The 18,168-nt window shown below is 39.2% G+C and overlaps 2 protein-coding genes across 5 annotated transcripts in view; both read left to right on the top strand.

The window, feature by feature from the left end:
- The window catches only part of sik3 (SIK family kinase 3), a 69,197-nt gene extending 62,914 nt beyond the window's left edge, over nt 1–6,283 (top strand). For 2 of the 4 annotated variants that reach the window (XM_061918957.1, XM_061918955.1), the window contains 3 exons: nt 185–314; nt 405–534; nt 4,269–6,283. In XM_061918957.1, the coding sequence (XP_061774941.1) occupies nt 185–314; nt 405–529 (255 nt within the window). In that variant the 3' untranslated portion in view covers nt 530–534; nt 4,269–6,283. The remainder of the gene's footprint in view (nt 1–184; nt 315–404; nt 535–4,268) is intronic. The other 2 variants (XM_061918958.1, XM_061918956.1) reach the window with 1 other exon arrangement.
- Nucleotides 6,284–14,173: 7,890 nt separating this feature from the next.
- The window catches only part of LOC133564573 (transmembrane protein 25), a 30,710-nt gene continuing 26,715 nt past the window's right edge, over nt 14,174–18,168 (top strand). The window contains exon 1 of the mRNA XM_061918954.1: nt 14,174–14,416. The gene's annotated coding sequence lies outside the window, so the exon portion shown is untranslated. The remainder of the gene's footprint in view (nt 14,417–18,168) is intronic.

Raw genomic sequence — 18,168 nt, 5'->3', positions numbered from 1 at the left:
AATTTGAGCGACACTGTTTAGGAACAGAACTTGATTGTAACCAGAGGACTATCTGTAAAGCTGAACTTGGTTGGAATATGCAGAATTCCAAAACAGCCTTTTGCTCATTCCAGATTTCATAAAATGCACATTAATTATAAATGAGCGTGTGCCTGTGTCTGAGAAAATGTTCATCTCTTGCCAGGACCAGACTGAGCCCATGTCTGGGATGAGCTTGTTGGCTGGGAAGGCTCTAAGTTCTGCTCGCATGTCAGACATTCTCAGCCAGACGTCACTGTCAGGAAGCCAGCAGCTGCGCCAGCGGGAAGATTCAGGTCAGCAGCAAAAACGCAATTAGCTAAAACGTTAAAGATTTTTTTCCCCACCCGGAATAATCAGATCAGCAATGAAATATCTTTTTAAAGCAGTGTGTGACGTTGAAGGGGAGCTCCATGCGGCAGCCTGTTATCCTTCTTCCTGCACCACAGATATGCTCCTCAGCTACAAGCCCCCTGACCTGCAGTACAGCATGGAGCAGGCTGGAGTCTAGCAATGGTACGTAATCCTTTCTTTGGGCGAGTGGTTCAAAATAGTCGTCGTTGCCTTTTAATTGACGAGTCGATACAGCGATAGATAGGCTTTACCAAGCATGTGAGGTAAATTAATACACAGTTGAAAGTATCATTTTGAAGTCGCACCATTTGTATCAAAAGCAAGCTGGAACAGCTTAATGAATTAGGCGGGAGACATGCAAGTTGTAATGTATGCGTCACACTGCAAAAAGTCAGTGTTCAAAAACAAGAAAAAAAAAAATACAAAAATTAGGTGTTTTACTTGAACTAAGGACAATGATCTGCCAATAGAACAAGAACATTTGGCTTGTCAAGACCTCCCAAAACAAGGAAAATTAGCTAACCTCAATAAACCCCAAAATACCTTAAAATAAGTACCATATATTCTCACTAATAACAAGTGCACTTTTCTTGGTAGAAAAACAAATGAGACCTTTTTGCTCAATATGTTGAAAAACATTCTTAAATTAGGTAAATGCTAGTGCCATTATCTTGACATAATGATATGCGCTCGGCATCATGATTTTTTTTTCATGCTTTAAGTAAGAAATTCTTACTTTAAAAAAGTAGTTTTATACTTGTGAGTGCTAATGATGCAGCTTTGCAACAGTTGATATTCTAGTTTCCACTATGTTTTACTCAATATAGGTCATAAAATATCAGCAACAAGCTGTAAAATCTTACTGAGATAATTTAGGACCAAAACCCTTAAAACAAGTAAAACACTAACCTAAAATCTGCTTAGTGAGAAGAATTATCTTATCAGACAGAAAATAAGCAGACATCACCCTTATTTGAGATATTTACTCTTACTTAGATTTCAGTTTTTGCAGTGCATCTAGTGTTATAACAATAAACTGTGGTAAAACGGTTAACATTACCGTTTTTCAATTAAAATGATCGTTAAAAATTGATCAATAACACTTTGATAAACTTATATAAGTGTGACATCGCTCATTTACTACAGAAGCATGCTTGAGCTTGCTATCTTAATTGCTAAAATTAATACAAAATACTTATCTTTGTCCATTAAAAACGAACATAGTCCAATCTAAACTTGTATAAATGTATTACTGTCTGAGCAACTAAGATATTCACTTGTGCACATTCAACCTACGAGCTGTGTTCTCTTAAAGAGATTGACCGACTCGAAGCAAAATGACAACAAAAAGTGACTTTGAGTGACGTCACATAAACCGGATGTGATGCACCCATATCACGTTTTTTCTTCTTCATTAAAAACACTAAAACATTTAATTTAAAACAGAAGATTGTAAACATATTTAAACACTTGAACACTGTTTAATAGCCAGAACAATATTATTATACAACATATTAATTTCCTCTGCCATAAAAGTATATTAGTGTGGCTATTTATTCATTGTATTTATTTTTTTAAATAAAACTTTATTATTAGTGTGTAAGTACTTTGAGTACGTTCAACAATACCGTGAAACATAATAACTGATCATTTTGGTGACAATAACCGAGATATGACATTTTCATATCGTCACATCCCTAGGTTAAGATGGGACGATAACTAATGAAATACATGTTGACTAAGGCGATGACGAAATTTACAGAAATTAACATCTTGAACCTTTAAAAAAAAAAAGAGATACACTAATATCAGAGGTGAAGCATAAACTACTTAACTATTTATTTATAATAACTTTAATTATTGTGAATGTTTATATGTCTAATATTCATTATGTATTTAATGTGTTTACTTACTTGAGGTATATTGAATGTATTTATTCACTCTTCTGTTACAAACAGAACAATAAAATGGGATAAAACTGCTAAGATCTGAAAAGGGGTAGGATTAAATAAGCTCTGCTTTTTCCTACTCCTTTTCTGACGTGCTGTAATGAAACAACTGGAAATATGTGCTGCAATATATTGTAAAAGTATTGAATGCATGTTCGAAATGAACTGAAACTGTCTGATCAACTAAGATATTCAATTGTGCACATTGAACCTACAAGCTCTGCTCTCTCAAAACAGAGTGATCATTCTATACTCCGGGGAATAGAAGACAGGTGTTTTTAAACTGCATTCAAGGACCGCTGAACACAGAAGGACACCTCAACAGCCGATTGAAATAATCAATAATACAGATTTCCGATAATATCGGCCGATAAATGCTTTAAAATGTAGTATCGGAAATTATCGGTATCTGTTTTAAAAAGTAAAATGTATGACTTTTTAAAACGCTTCTGTGTGGAGTGGCACACGGTTGAGGGAGAAGTACAGAGCAGTTGTGTCTCCCAGTCATACTTGCCACTCCTCCCGATTTTCCCGGGAGACTCCCGAATTTCAGTGCCCTTCCCGAAAATCTCCCAGGGCAACCGTTCTCCCGAATTTCTCCCGATTTCCAGCCAGACAACAATATTGGGGGCGTGCCTCAAAGGCACTGCATTTGCACATAATATCTACGGCTTTTCACATACACATACTTGGTCAACAGCCATAGAGGTCACACTGAGGGTGGTCGTATAAACCAGTGGTCCCCAACCTTTTTGTATCCGCGGACCGGTCAACGCTTAATAATTTGTCCCGCAGCCCGGTGGGGAGGGGGGTTGGGGGGGTCCTTTTTTAAAAAAAAATTATTTATTTTTTCTTTGTCATGAAAAAGGGACGTTTTTGTCATGAAAAAGGGAGGTGTTTGTGGTTGGTGCACTAATTGTAAGTGTATATTGTGTTTTTATGTTGATTTAATAAAAAAATTACATTTTTTTTTTTTTTTTTTTTTTTTTAATAAAAATGAATCAAAAATTCTTCTATGGCCCGGTGGTTGGGGACCACTGGTACAAACAACTTAAACAATGTTACAAATATGCGCCACATTGTGAACCCACACCAAACAAGAATGACAAACACATTTCGGGAGAACATCCGCACCGTAACACAACAGAACAAATACTCAGGATCCCTTGCAGCACTAACTCATCCGGGACGCTACAATATACACCCCCCGCTACCCTCTATCCCCCCACTTCAAACTCCCCGCTCACCTCAAGCTCCTCATGCTCTCTCAGTGAGAGCATGTCCTAAATTCCAAGCTGCTGTTTTGATGCATGTTAAAAAAAAATCTGCACTTTGTGACTTCAATAATAAATATGTCAGTGCCATGTTGGCATTTTTTTCCATAACTTGAGTTGATTTATCTTGGAAAATCTTGTTACATTGTTTAATGCATCCAGCGGGGCATCACAACAATATTAGTCATAATAATGTGTTGATTCTACGACTGTATATGTCGGTATCGGTTGATATCGGAATCGGTAATTAAGAGTTGGACAAAATCGGAATATCGGCAAAAAAGCCATTATCGGACATCTCTAATTAATAATATTACCCACTTCATTGAATCTTAAAGTGCTACAGTATGAACCAATATTCAAAATAATGAAAGCTTCACTATAAAAACCAATAACATTATCAGTGAAGCATCAGAAACACAACACATGCAAAATAGTGCGCTTTTAAACAGTGCCTATTTTAGTTATAAAAATATGATTGACTTAAGCTAAAATGCATATTTATTCAAGGATAATGACTAAACTAACACTAAGCATTATCTTTGTAAATGCAGACTTTTTACCAATGTAAATTTTTTGATGGTGCAGAAAGTTGTTACTATTAAAGCATTATTGTGTGTTTGTCATGCAGCTTACATGAATGTTGTGTTGTTGTGCTTGCCTCCCCCTCCAGGATGCAGTGTATCCCATGTACAGTACAGAGGTCCATGTCAAGCATCCTGACCTGTCCACTTGAGTCTAGCAGCATCATGCCAAACCACCGTCATTTGTCTCTCTGCTTTAGAAAGCTTGTGTGGATGTTGACATCAAAGTGGTGGGGGAGGGCGGGGTGTTCAGGGTTCAAAAGGTCAAAAGTGCCAGCATCTCCTGCACAATCATTTCTTTCCAGTGGATTTTCTTTTTTTTTTTAAATACCTCTCTTCATTCAGTGTCTCCCATCCCGGGCAGATGAATACGTGACGGATCCGGTCGTGTATTCCCACCTCCTCCTCCTGCGCACACACTGCTGCACATCATTCCCGGCTGGGCACTTTTTTGGAGTTGTTCTCACACAGTTCAAAAACCAGCTCGTTTTTTTTTTCTTCTTATGTTCGCCTCCCTCTTTTTTGTTATTTAAAATGTTATTGTCAAATAGTAATGACCATGTTAAGACATAATGCTCAATATTATTACTCTTGTTCCTGTAAAAGAAGGTTTATTGAAATGACTTATGATAGAATATAGTTCTTTGTTGCAAAGAGGACAAACAAAAGGAACTTTGCTCTGCACTTTGGACTCACACCCCCTTTTTCCTCCATGATGTCTTTTTGGGCCCTCACCTTGTATTAATGACCTCCTCTTTCCGACCTCCACTCACATCTGTGACAGTTTCTTGAATCGTGGGTAGTTTTACCAGACTTTTGCTCCCTTTTCCTTGTACAGCGATGCCATGTATAGAACGCTATTTCAATTTGTCTTTTTTTTTTCATTTTTATGTTTTATGGTCACTTTTTATGTTTCGCTTTGTGAGTTTCCTGCCAAAAAAGGACAGAGAAGAGAGACAGGGCTCTTTCTATGTCTTAAAAAAGATTGTTCTTATTTGTTTTAATATTATTATATTAAGACACTTGAGTAATTATTTTGTTGCTTTTTAAAGTATTTCCTTTGATATTGTTCTTATTGCTGTTCCGCCTGTTTACGTTTGGATAGTTGTGGCAGGCTAAACAGGGTCAGGTTTTGGGCTTTGTCTGGGTCGCTTTAGGTGCTACAGACTTTGGGCGGGTGAACCGACACAAAGGGAATAAAAACTCGTCCCCAAAAAAGTTGACATATCCTCCAAAACATCAAGAATGGAGACTGACAAAAACCCTGTTCCGTGGATTTCTGCACTTAATTTGTTATGATCCTTCCATCTTGCTCCTGGATTGATGGTCATTTTTAAACACACTCTGGACTGAAACTGGAGTGAATCCAGCAGATGAATACCTTGGACAGGATTGAAAATGGACGTCATTGAAACAAGTATCCAGCCCCTGATCCTGTTATTTTTTTTCCAGTTCCAATGCCGTACTTGCCACACCCCCACCACCTCATGACAAAAACTGTGGTGCAGTCAAGACCCCTCGGATGGACGTGTAAATGTTTGTTTGACCCAATTGCACAATCCCAGACTGCACGGTTGACTTACTGTATGCTTTACAAACTAACTATTGTTGCTGTCGTGCTGCATTGGCGCTCCTCATTTGCATCCGATCACTTCCTGTTTCCTAAAAAGACTGAAAAAAAAAAATATATATATATATACATAATTAGATTATACTGCTTTTTAATGTTTGCGTCAAGCCAAAGTCAGATTTGTAAGGTGGAGTTTGGCTGAGGGGAAACAGGAAGTGACTGGCCAATGAGAAGCGCCGCACATGAGTCGGACAGAGTGGGGAGGAGAGAGCTGCTTCCCAAACCAGACTGATCCTACTCTTCTCCTTGTCTCTGCTTCAACGTGTGTGTGCTTCATCTCAGCTTCTCCTTCTACGCAAACCAGCTCTCTGCTCCACTCTTTAGTTATGTTGTCGTTTTTGGTTTTAGTTTTCATTTCTGTTGACTACAAAAATACTAAAAGTGCAACAACAAAAGAATATCAACCAAACAAAGATGAATAAATATATATATATATATAAATATATATATAAATAAAGAAATAATTTAAAAATGGTTATGTTTGTGTGTCTTTCTGCTATCTTTCCCTCAACACACACACTTGGGCTTGGAAATGTTCTCTAGAGTACAGAGAAGTGATATCTCCAGTTCTATGTGTTGCATGTATGGAAAAATTGACAAAATAATCCTTTAAATCATGGGTGTCAAACTCTGGCCCGCGGGCCGAATTGTAAATTAATTTGGCCCCTTGAGGCAATATCAAATTAACATAACATTTGGCCCGCCGTGTAATTTAATTTGGCCTTTGAGGCAATATCAAATTAACCTTAGTGCTTGCCCGCCGGTATTATAACACCGCATTCACCGCTAATACTCATACTTGCCAACCCTCCCGATTTTCCCGGGAGACTCCCGAAGTTCAGTGCCCTTCTCGAGTATCTCCCGAGGAAACCTTTCAACCGATTTCCACCCGGACAACATTATTGAGGGCGTGCCTTAAAGCGTTCTCTACAACCTGTCGTCACGTCCGCTTTTACTCCATACAAACAGCGTGCCGGCCTAATCACATAATATATGCGGCTTTTAAACACACACGAGTGAATGAAAGGCATACTTGGTCAACAACCATACAGGTCACACTAAGGGCGGCTGTATAAACAACTTGAACACTGTTACAAATACGCGCCACTCTGTGAACTCACACCAAACAAAAATGACAAACACATTTCGGGGAACATCCGCACCGTAACAGAACATAAACAAAATACCCAGAACCCCTTGCAGCATTAACTCTTCCGGGACACTACAATATACACCATGGGTGTCAAACTCTGGCTCGCGGGCCATGTAGTTTAATTTGGCCCTTGAGGCAATATCAAATTAACATTAGAGCTGGCCCGCCGGTATTATACAGCGGCGGGGCCGTCGTAACACCGCATTCACCGCTAATACTCACACTTGCCAACCCTCCCGATTTTCAGTGCCCCTCTCAAAAGTCTCCCGGGTCAACCATTCCCCCGAATTTCTCCGGATTTCCACCCGGACATCATTATTGAGGGCGTGCCCTAAAGGTACTGCCTTTAGGGTCCTCTACAACTTGTTGTCACGTCCACCTTTCCTCCATACACACATACTAAGTAGGGATGGCCTGGCGCAGTGGTAGAGTGGCCGTGTGCAACCCGAGGGTCCCTGGTTCAATCCCCACCTAGTACCAACCTCGTCACGTCTGTTATGTCCTGAGCAAGACACTTCACCCTTGTTCCTGATGGGTGCTGGTTAGCGCCTTGCATGGCAGCTCCCTGTGAATGGGTAAATGTTGAAGTGCTTTGAGTACCTTGAAAGTAGAAAAGCGCTATACAAGTACAACCCATTTATCATACTTGGTCAACAGCCGTATAAACAACTTTAACACTGTTACAAATATGCGCCACACTGTGAACCCACACCAAACAAGAATGACAAACACATTTCCGCACAATAACACAACATAAACACAACAGAACAAATACCCAGAACCCCATGCAGCACAACCTCTTCTGAGACGCTACCCAACCCCGCCCACCTGAGCCCCGACATTAATGAACTAGCATCCCAGAAAAGATGCCAGGCATCAAGCTTGGGCACATCAGATTAGATCAGTGTGTCACAAACTGAATGGTTGATTTATTCATTGTTATTTTATTTTCAAATTTATTATCCTCTGGAAAAAGTTAATGTTGATATTTGCCTCAGAAGGCTGCGAATAGAAAATAGGCATTACATTTTTTTATTCAAATTTTATTTAATACAACATTGATGTTTTTTCGCTTGTTTTTTTGAAAGTCGATTTTGCACCAAGTTATATAAGCATCGCTTGTTCCATATTCAGTGTTAAAGCAAATCAGTGTCGCAATAATTCATGTTTTATTCATGCAGGTTCTCTTGCTGCTTCAAGGCTTCAATGTTTGAGTCATTCATTATTGTTATTTTATTTTCAAATGTCTTAGTAGCCTGTGGAAAAAGGTTTATTTTGATATTTACCTCAGAAGGCTGCAAATAGAAAAGAGGCATTAAATTTTTATTTAAATGTTATTTGTTGTGTCATTGACTATTATTATTATTATTTGAAACTCCATTTTGCATGTCACTGTAAAGTTATATAAGCCTTGCTTGTTCAATATTCAATGCAAAAATCGTTTGGGTCCCTATTAAAAGGTTAATTTGTTCAACCTTGGCCCGCTGCTTTGTTCAGTTTTTAATTTTGGCCCACTCTGTATTTGAGTTTGACACCCCTGCCTTATATGCATGCTGTCAGATGTTTAATCAATTTGAATTGGGCTTTTTTTATTGTAATAATGGACTAATATTTTTGTTAAATAAAACACATTGCATTACATGAAATAAAAACATGTTCAAGAACAGTTATTTCCGTCCGGGTCGAGCTTTCCTGCAGAGGCTGCAGTAATTTATACGACCATAAGGTGTCAACAGAGTGCTATATCCTATAAAGCAGGGCTGTCCAAAGTGCGGACCGGGGGCCAATTGTGGAAATCCATCCATCCATCCATTTTCTACCGCTTATTCCCTTTCGGGGTCGCGGGGGGCGCTGGCGCCTATCTCAGCTACAATCGGGCGGAAGGCGGGGTACACCCTGGACAAGTCGCCACCTCATCGCAGGGCCAACACAGATAGACAGACAACATTCACACTCACATTCACACACTAGGGCCAATTTAGTGTTGCCAATCAACCTATCCCCAGGTGCATGTCTTTGGAAGTGGGAGGAAGCCGGAGTACCCGGAGGGAACCCACACATTCACGGGGAGAACATGCAAACTCCACACAGAAAGATCCCGAGCCTGGATTTGAACCCAGGACTGCAGGACCTTCGTATTGTGAGGCAGATGCACTAACCCCTCTGCCACCGTGAAGCCCCAATTGTGGAAATGCTATTGCAAAAAAAAAAAACATAAAAAAAAGTGGAGTGAGGTGCAATCTAACTAGAAAAAGTTGGCTGTTTTTTTTTTCCTTTTGTCCATCTTAATTTTTCTTTTTTTTTGCCATTGCGCCCAAAAAAAAAATAATTAAAAAAAGTCTATCTAACACTAGTAATGAATTATTGACCTATTCAAGGCTCCAATTATTTCAAATATTTCACTTTAAAATGTTTGATGTGCAAAATATTGCATATATTGTGTGGTTGCCATACAAAACATTGTTTTATTTGACAAAAGAGCATAAAAAACAAACAAAATAAAAGTTTAAACGTAAAATCGACGGATATATGTGAAGTTGATCTTGTAACTTAAGTTAAAAAAAAAATAATAAAAATGTATCACTTTAAGAGTGGGGCACCTTTTGGATCCCAAATATATTTAATGATATTTTATTTATCTTTTCACTGAGATTACTTAAAAAGATTAATGAATTAAAACCAATGGTGTCCTGCATTATTGATATTTTTAAAGCTGTAATTATTCACATCAAACATTGCTTTCTGAATGTTTTGGGCAGTGGGGGAAATACTGCATATTTCAGTTCTATTATAAAAAAAAAACAAAGTTGTCTTTAACAAAAAAAGGCATGATATCAACCCGAAGTTTATGTATTGTACAGATTAACTCTAAGCGTTAAATAATTAAAAAACAAATAATAATTTGACTTGTTTTTAACATGTTAGTGACTTAGACCCTTTGTGGCCCCCGGGAGCCTTCAAGGTAAAAAAAAAAAATATTCCATATATTTTGTTACGGTTTGAAAATGAAGAATATCAAAATGGCCCCTGCATGCCTTAATATTTCTGTGTGCGGCCCTCAGTGAAAAAAGTTTGGACACCCCTGCCATAAAGTATACATCCGCAGCCAAGAGGCATTTTAGTAACCTATTTAAAATTGGTTTATATATGTTATATAATTAAATATACATATATTTTGCATTGACATAACCTTTCAAATTGTTATTGTTTAAAAATGTGTTATAATGTATAATTTTATTATGTTATGTAATAAAAAAAAATATCATTTAATGATACATCCAAAGACATGCACCTGGGGATAGGTTGATTGGCAACACTAAATTGGCCCTAGTGCAGGGGTCACCAACCTTTTTGAAACCAAGAGCTACTTCTTGGGTACTGATTAATGCGAAGGGCTACCAGTTTGATACACACTTAAATAAATTGCCAGAAATAGCCAATTTGCTCAATTTACCTTTAATAAATAAATCTATATATTAAAACAAATGGGTATTTCTGTCTGTCATTCCGTCGTACATTTTTTTTCCTTATGCGGAAGGTTTTTTGTAGAAAATGAATGATGAAAAAACACTTAATTTAACAGTTTAAAAGAGGAGAAAACACAAAAAAATGAAAATGAAATTTTGAAACATAGTTTATCTTCAATTTCGACTCTTTAAAATTCAAAATTCAACCGAAAAACATGAAGAGAAAAACTACCTAATTCAAATCTTTCTGAAAAAGTTAAAAAAAATAATTTATGGAACATTATTAGTAATTTTTCCTGATTAAAATTAATTTTAGAATTTTGATGACATGTTTTAAATAGGTTAAAATCCAATCTGCACTTTGTTGGAATATATAACAAAAATCGGAACAAGCTCTATTTCAAACAAAGACAAATCATTATTTCTTCTAGATTTTCCAGAACAAAAATTTTAAAAGAAATTTAAAAGACTTTGAAATAAGATTTAAATTTGATTCTACAGATTTTCTAGATTTGCCAGAATTTTTTTTTTGAATTTTAATCATAAGTTTGAAGAAATATTTCACAAATATTCTTCATCGAAAAAACAGAAGCTAAAATGAAGAATTAAATTAAAATGTATTTATTAATCTTTACAATAAAAAACTAAAAATACTGTATCAAAAATAGCAAAATGTGTCCAACAAAAATTACAGCTTGTTTTTTTTTTAAAATCATTTCCCACGTTTTGAAAGACAAATGTTGACATGTTTGACCTTAAAGGCCTACTGAAATGAGATTTTCTTATTTAAACGGGGATAGCAGGTCCATTTTATGTCATACTTGATCATTTTGCGATATTGCCATATTTTTACTGAAAGGATTTAGTAGAGAACATCCACGATAAGGTTCGAAACTTTTGGTTGCTGATAAAAAAGCCTTGCCTGTAGCGGAAGTAGCAGACGATGTGCGTGTGACGTCACCTGTTGTAGGGCTCCTCACATCCTCACATTGCTTATAACCATAGCCACCAGAAGCAAGAGTGATTCGGACCGAGAAAGCGACGATTTCCCCATTAATTGGAGCGAGGATGAAAGATTTGTAGATGAGGAAAGTTAGAGTGAAGCACTAGAAAAAAAAAGAAGAAAAAAAGGTGAGTGCAGTGGGAGCGATTCAGATGTTATTAGACACATTTACTAGGATAATTCTGGAAAATCCCTTATCTGCTTATTGTGTTAATAGTGTTTTAGTGAGATTATAAAGTCATACCTGAAAGTCGGAGGGCTGCGGTGACCGCCAGTGTCTCTGAGAGAAGCCAATGGAGGAGCCAAGATCAGAGCTGCCTTTTTGACAGCTGCTGCAGGAGGATGCTAACTCTGCTCAAGTCTCCGGTAAGAGACGACTTAATATCCCAATTTTCTCATTTAAAAACCTGCTGGTTGACATGTAGTAGAGAAACATTTTCCCTAAAGCTTCACAACAAACAAAGAAACACCGGCTGTGTTTCGGTTGCTAAGGGCAGCTGCAATCCACCGCTTTCCACCAACAGCATTCTTCTTTATAGTCTCCATTATTAAATGAACAAATTGCAAAAGATTCAGCAACACAGATGTCCAAATTACTGTGTAATTATGCGATGAAAAGAGACGACTTTTAGCCGTAAGTGGTGCTGGGCTAAAATATCCGCTCAACCGACGTCACAAACATGCGTCATTTTCTGCGACGTTTTCAACAAGAAACTCCGCGGGAAATTTAAAATTGTAATTTATTAAACTAAACCGGCCGTATTGGCATGTTTTGCAATGTTAATATTTCATCATTGATATATAAACTATCAGACTGCGTGGTCGGTAGTAGTGGGTTTCAGTAGGCCTTTAAGTGGTCACTGCTGAAGTCTTTCAATCCTGCATAATTAACCTCCGTCGGTTGTGTTGTTTTTGTGGTACGTCATTACACTCCCGTCCAAAGGCAAAACCTAGTAACTCACTTCCAGCTGATTTTGAGAAAACAAAGGAAAACCAATCTATCTTGATGCTGTCTTACAAAGATCTACAAAGTCATCAAACGTATAGATGTTTTCTTGAGCTTTCATTTTCTTGCCGATTGAGCCATGGATTGAATCTGCTCTCATGAACATGTGCCCTTTCTCCAGATATTTTATCACAATCTCGGGTGGGCCCTATTCTGCATTTGCACATTGGGCAAGAGCCGTATACAGCGTCTAGTTTTTATTTTGACCTCCACAGTTATCTGCCCAAAAGAGTACGCAAGGGGAAGAATCAAGAACATTACATTTAATGAAGGTGCTTGCAACGTCCTGGGCCAATCTTCCAAATATCCCCTCGTGCCATAATATCACATAATCAGGTTGACCGTCGGCCCCCATTCGTGCAAATGTGTTATACCTTGGCGAGAATGAGGACTCAGGTGCAGAAGGGGGACAATTGACACAGGCTCTATTTAATAGTTTTCTTTGAAATCTCTTTGAACATAGTGATTAAAGCAAAGCGGCTATAAAATCTATGATAACAAAAGACATATAGGCAAAACGCAATAAACAGAAAATCACTCCATAGGGAGGAAAAAGGCACTAGCAAAATTACACACGAATCTAATAACAAAACAACAACAATCTATGATTAGCTAAAAAAAAGGTAAATCACTCACGCAGAGGAGACAAGAAACTTTTAACAGAAAGTGCGCAAAAGTTGAGAAAAATACAAACTAAAGCGTTCCAAGAGGAGGGGAAAAAAGGAAGGCAAAGCACTGAAATTAGACACAAAATTCTTGACCAAAAACTTTAGCAAACAAAATCACTCTTTCTCAGAGGAAAAAAAAAAATCAATAAATAAGGCAAGGCAATACTTAGCGAAACTTGGTTCAAGGCTGTGGACAAGGCTGGAGGCACGTAGCGAGACAATATACTCTGGCACATGACAAGAGGAAGACCAGACATTTATACACATGAGGGAGGGTGACACAGGTGGGCACAATCAGGCAATCAGGAGAGACATCAGACCAGTGAAACAGGAGGAAGGGCAAGTGACTTGAAACGAGAGGGAGAGTTAACCTTTCAAAATAAAACAGGAAATGACAAGACAACATGAAACCAGACAAAACCCAGACAATATTTCACCCAGGTGTGACAAAATGTCTCATTAAAGACAATAAGGCGACTGACAAAGAAGCTCCGATTGGTCCCTTGAGATACTAGGTTTTTCTGTTGTATCTATGCGGTTATGTGGTAGTTGCTAGGTCCTGCCATGCGCGTAACAGCTTACTTACGGAACAAATTACAATATCGCATACACTAATGTAAAGCATATCACCTAGGAACTCCAAAATTATCATCAGCTCAGTTTTGACCAAAATTGAGTTACTGGGTTGTGCCTTTGGACGGGAGTACATCCGTAGGATGTATTTTGTACTCTAGTTTAAAAAATTAATATTATGACACTTTTTTTCAACATCCCTAAAAATGCCATCTTCTCTTCATTTTTTTTTTTTATCCTCTTAAAGAAACATTGCACCTTTTTTTTTAACCACAAGCTTTTGGGGCTGCAGTGCTTTGTGCGTAACTGCTTCTGTCTGAAATAATGGAGCTCGGATTAAAAACCTGTCTTTAAGATTCAGTTTGCTCCACCGCCATTTGAATCTATCTTCCCTCTCTCTCGTCCTCACATCCTCTCTAATTTCACTCCGTCTTCCCTTCATCTTCTCATCCTGCTCCTCTTTCTCCCTCCCTCCCACTCTCCTCTCAGTGACTTCCTGAGTCAGCTGGCTTCAGCAGAGGGTGAACGCTGCTACTGGAGGCGCCGTAGCCCGTAGAAACCTTGTGTGTGTGAGTGTGTGTGAGCGTGTGTACGTGTGTTTGTGTGTGTGTGAGAGTGGACACAGATGGGAAAGCGACTGAGTCAGAAAGGCTGCCTCCCATCGCTGTCCTTCGCTCCTCTGCTGCTATGGAGATCCAGCAGGCTGAATCACAGCAGCGACCGCACAAAGAGCTGAGGTAACACATGTGAGATGATGAAATGCATTCAAGCACAAGCCTCTGTACTGTACTGTACTGTACTGTACTGTACTGTACTGGCATGGCATATGTGCGTTGACCTCGATTGCTCGAGTAAAGCAAGCGTCGCCCGCCTGAGGCCTAGTTAGTGAAGACCATTTCCTTGCTCATCATCGTAGGCTTACGATGCGTCCTTGGTCAGAGGCGGTTCTAGCTTAAATGGCATCCTGGGCAAGACCCACCCCTCTATTCCCCCCCTTCATCCGAGCGGCGCCCTGAGAGAACGCTTCGCATGTGCTGGGTATTTAAAACCGTCACCGAACTCGGTGTTTGTGTCTGCTCCAATAGCAATCAAAGATGACAGAAATACCATAAATTCCAGACTACTGGCCGCTACTTTTTTCCTACACTTTGAACCCTGCGGCTAATCCATGGATTTCTCTTCGCTGACAGCCATAATGCGAATAGTTTTCATAAGCAACGGCACTGGTGTGCTATGGCGCCATCTAAGGTATTTCCTTCTGTGTGTCCTGGGCATGACGTTAAAGTGCATCCGGCAGTGGAGGCTCCGCTATGTGGTCTTGGGGCACTAGGGGGTTAACCCCCTTTACTACTGTGACCTCAGGTGGCCCTTGGCAAAGGCCTAGTACCTGACTGCCCCCTAGCCAGGGATACGGTGAAGACCTCAGCGGCTGCGATGGTGAGAAGAAGGCACCCCCACATCCATGTGGGCCCGGTTATGGGGAATTAATAACCCAAGACCTCAACGGTGGAACAGGAGCCTCATCACGGCTGGGATGGCGGATAAAGGCTGCAGCAAAAAATGTTCCCTAGTCGTCTTGGACTCCATGCCACTGGACCCTGACCCGGATCTGTCAAGGATAGTGTGGTGACTGTCTGTGGACCAGTCTCACCACGTTAAACATAGTCACGCACAGGCATCCTCCATAAAGGGATACACCCCTACCAGGAGGACCGTCATACTTGCTTCGAGTGACCGCCGATGATGATTTCCTTCTGTTTAGTGCTTTGACTTGGAGGCCGCATCGGGTTAAAACAATTTGGCCGGGGGCTGGGCTGTATATTCACTGTACATACATACATAAAAAACCCGTTTCCTTATGAGTTGGGAAATTGTGTTAGATGTAAATATAAATGGAATACAATGATTTGCAAATCCTTTTCAACCCATATTCAGTTGAATTCACTACAAAGACAAGATATTTGATGTTCAAACTCATAAACTTTGCAAATAATAATTAACTTAGAATTTCATGGCTGCAACACGTGCCAAAGTAGTTGGGAAAGGACATGTTCACCACTGTGTTACATCACCTTTTCTTTTAACAACACTCAATAAACGTTTGGGAACTGAGGAAACTAATTGTTGAAGCTTTGAAAGTGGAATTCTTTCCCATTCTTGTTTTATGTAGAGCTTCAGTCGTACAACAGTCCGAGGTCTCCGCTGTCGTATTTTACGCTTCATAATGCGCCACACATTTTCGATGGGAGACAGGTCTGGACTGCAGGCGGGCCAGGAAAGTACCCACACTCTTTTTTTTACGAAGCCACACTGTTGTAACACGTGGCTTGGCATTGTCTTGCTGAAATAAGCAGGAGCGTCCACGAAAAAGACGGCGGTTAGATGACAGCATATGTTGTTCCAAAACCTGTATGTACCTTTCAGCATTAATGGTGCCTTCACAGATGTGTAAGCTACCCATGCCTTGGGCACTAATACACCCCCATACCATCACAGATGCTGGCTTTTGAACTTTCCGTCGATAACAGTCTGGATGATTCGCTTCCCCTTTGGTCCGGATGACACAATGTCGAATATTTCCAAAAACAATTTGAAATGTGGACTCGTCAGACCACAGAACACTTTTCCACTTTGCAACAGTCTATCTTAGATGATCTCGGGCCCAGAGAAGCCGGCTGCGTTTCTGGATGTTGTTGATAAATGGCTTTCGCTTTGCATAGTAGAGCTTTAACTTGCACTTACAGATATAGCGACAAACTGTATTTAGTGACAGTGGTGTTCTTAAGTGTTCCTGAGCCCATGTGGTGATATCCTTTAGAGATTGATGTCAGTTTTTGATACAGTGCTGTCTGAAGGATCGAAGGTCACGGTCATTCAATGTTGGTTTCCGGCTATGCCGCTTTCGTGGAGTGATTTCTCCAGATTCTCTGAAACTTTTGATGATAATATGGACCGTAGATTTTGAAATCTCTAAATTTCTTACAATTGCACTTTAAGAAACGTTGTTCTTAAACTGTTTGACTATTTGCTCACGCAGTTGTGGACAAAGGGGTGTACCTCGCCCCATCCTTTCTTGTGAAAGACTGAGCATTTTTTGGGAAGCTGTTTTTGTACCCAATCATGGCACCCACCTGTTCCCAATTAGCCTGCACACCTGTGGGATGTTCCAAATAAGTGTTTGATGAGCATTCCTCAACTTTATCAGTATTTATTGCCACCTTTCCCAACTTCTTTGTCACGTGTAGCTGGCATCAAATTCTAAAGTTAATGATTATTTGCACACAAAAAAAATGTTTACCATTTTGAACATCAAATATCTTGTCTTTGTAGCATATTCAACTGAATATGGGTTGAAAATGATTTGCAAATCGTTGTATTACGTTTATATTTACATCCAACACAATTTCCTTACTCATATGGAAACAGGGTTTGTACATATATATATATATATATACTGTATATATATATATATATATATATATATATATCTTGCACACTAATTGACTGAAAAAGTGTGCACTTGATGCACGCTCGCGCCACAATGATGTCCCGTCATCGATGAAAAAAATGCATTTTTAGACAATATGATTTGCTTAAGCGACCATATCAGGTTCAAACACCAAACTATCTATTAAATGAGACACGGAGAAAGAAATAGAGCAGAGACAGAGTTGAATTTTGCTCCTGAGGAGGGACGTATTGGGCTGTACAGTCAGTTTCAGTTTCACCCTACGCTCTAAAGCAGTGTTTTTCAACCTTTTTTGAGCCAAGGCACATTTTTTGAGTTGAAAAAATCTGGCGGCACACCACCAGCAGAATTAATAAAAAAAACGAAACTCAGTTGACAGTAAAAAGTCGTTCTCGCAACTGTTGGATATGACTTAAACCATAACCAAGCATGCATCACTATAGCTCTTCTCTCAAAGTCGGTGTACTGTCACGACCTGTCACATTACGCTGTGACTTATTTGGAGGGTTTTTTTGCAGTTTTCCTGTGTGTAGTGTTTTAGTTCTTGTCTTGCGCTCTTATTTTGGTGGCTTTTTCTCTTTTTTGGGGGGGTATTTTCCTGTCGGAGTTTCATGTCTTCTTTTGAACGATATTTCCCGTATCTACTTTGTTTTAGCAATCAAGAACATTTCAGTTGTTTTTATCCTTCTTTGTGGGGACATTGTCGATTGTCTTGTCATGTTCGGATGTACATTGTGGACGCCGTCTTTGCTTCACAGTAAGTCTTTGCTGTCGTCCAGCATTCTGTTTTTGTTTACTTTGTAGCCAGTTCAGTTTTAGTTTAGTTCTGCATAGCCTTCTCTAAGCTTCAATGCCTTTTCTCAGGGGCACTCCCCTTTTGTTTATTTTTGGTTTAAGTATTAGATACACTTTTAGCTAATTAGCTACCTGCTGCCACCTACTGATATGAAAGGGTATTACACGGTTACTCTGCCGAGGTCTAGACTGCACCGACACTCAACAACACATCATTTGCAGACT

The sequence above is a fragment of the Nerophis ophidion genome, linkage group LG13 (genome assembly GCF_033978795.1).
Source record: "Nerophis ophidion isolate RoL-2023_Sa linkage group LG13, RoL_Noph_v1.0, whole genome shotgun sequence".
In the NCBI taxonomy this organism is placed as follows: domain Eukaryota; kingdom Metazoa; phylum Chordata; class Actinopteri; order Syngnathiformes; family Syngnathidae; genus Nerophis; species Nerophis ophidion.
Note: the sequence above shows the minus strand (reverse complement) of the source record. Positions and strands in the feature narration are given on the sequence as shown.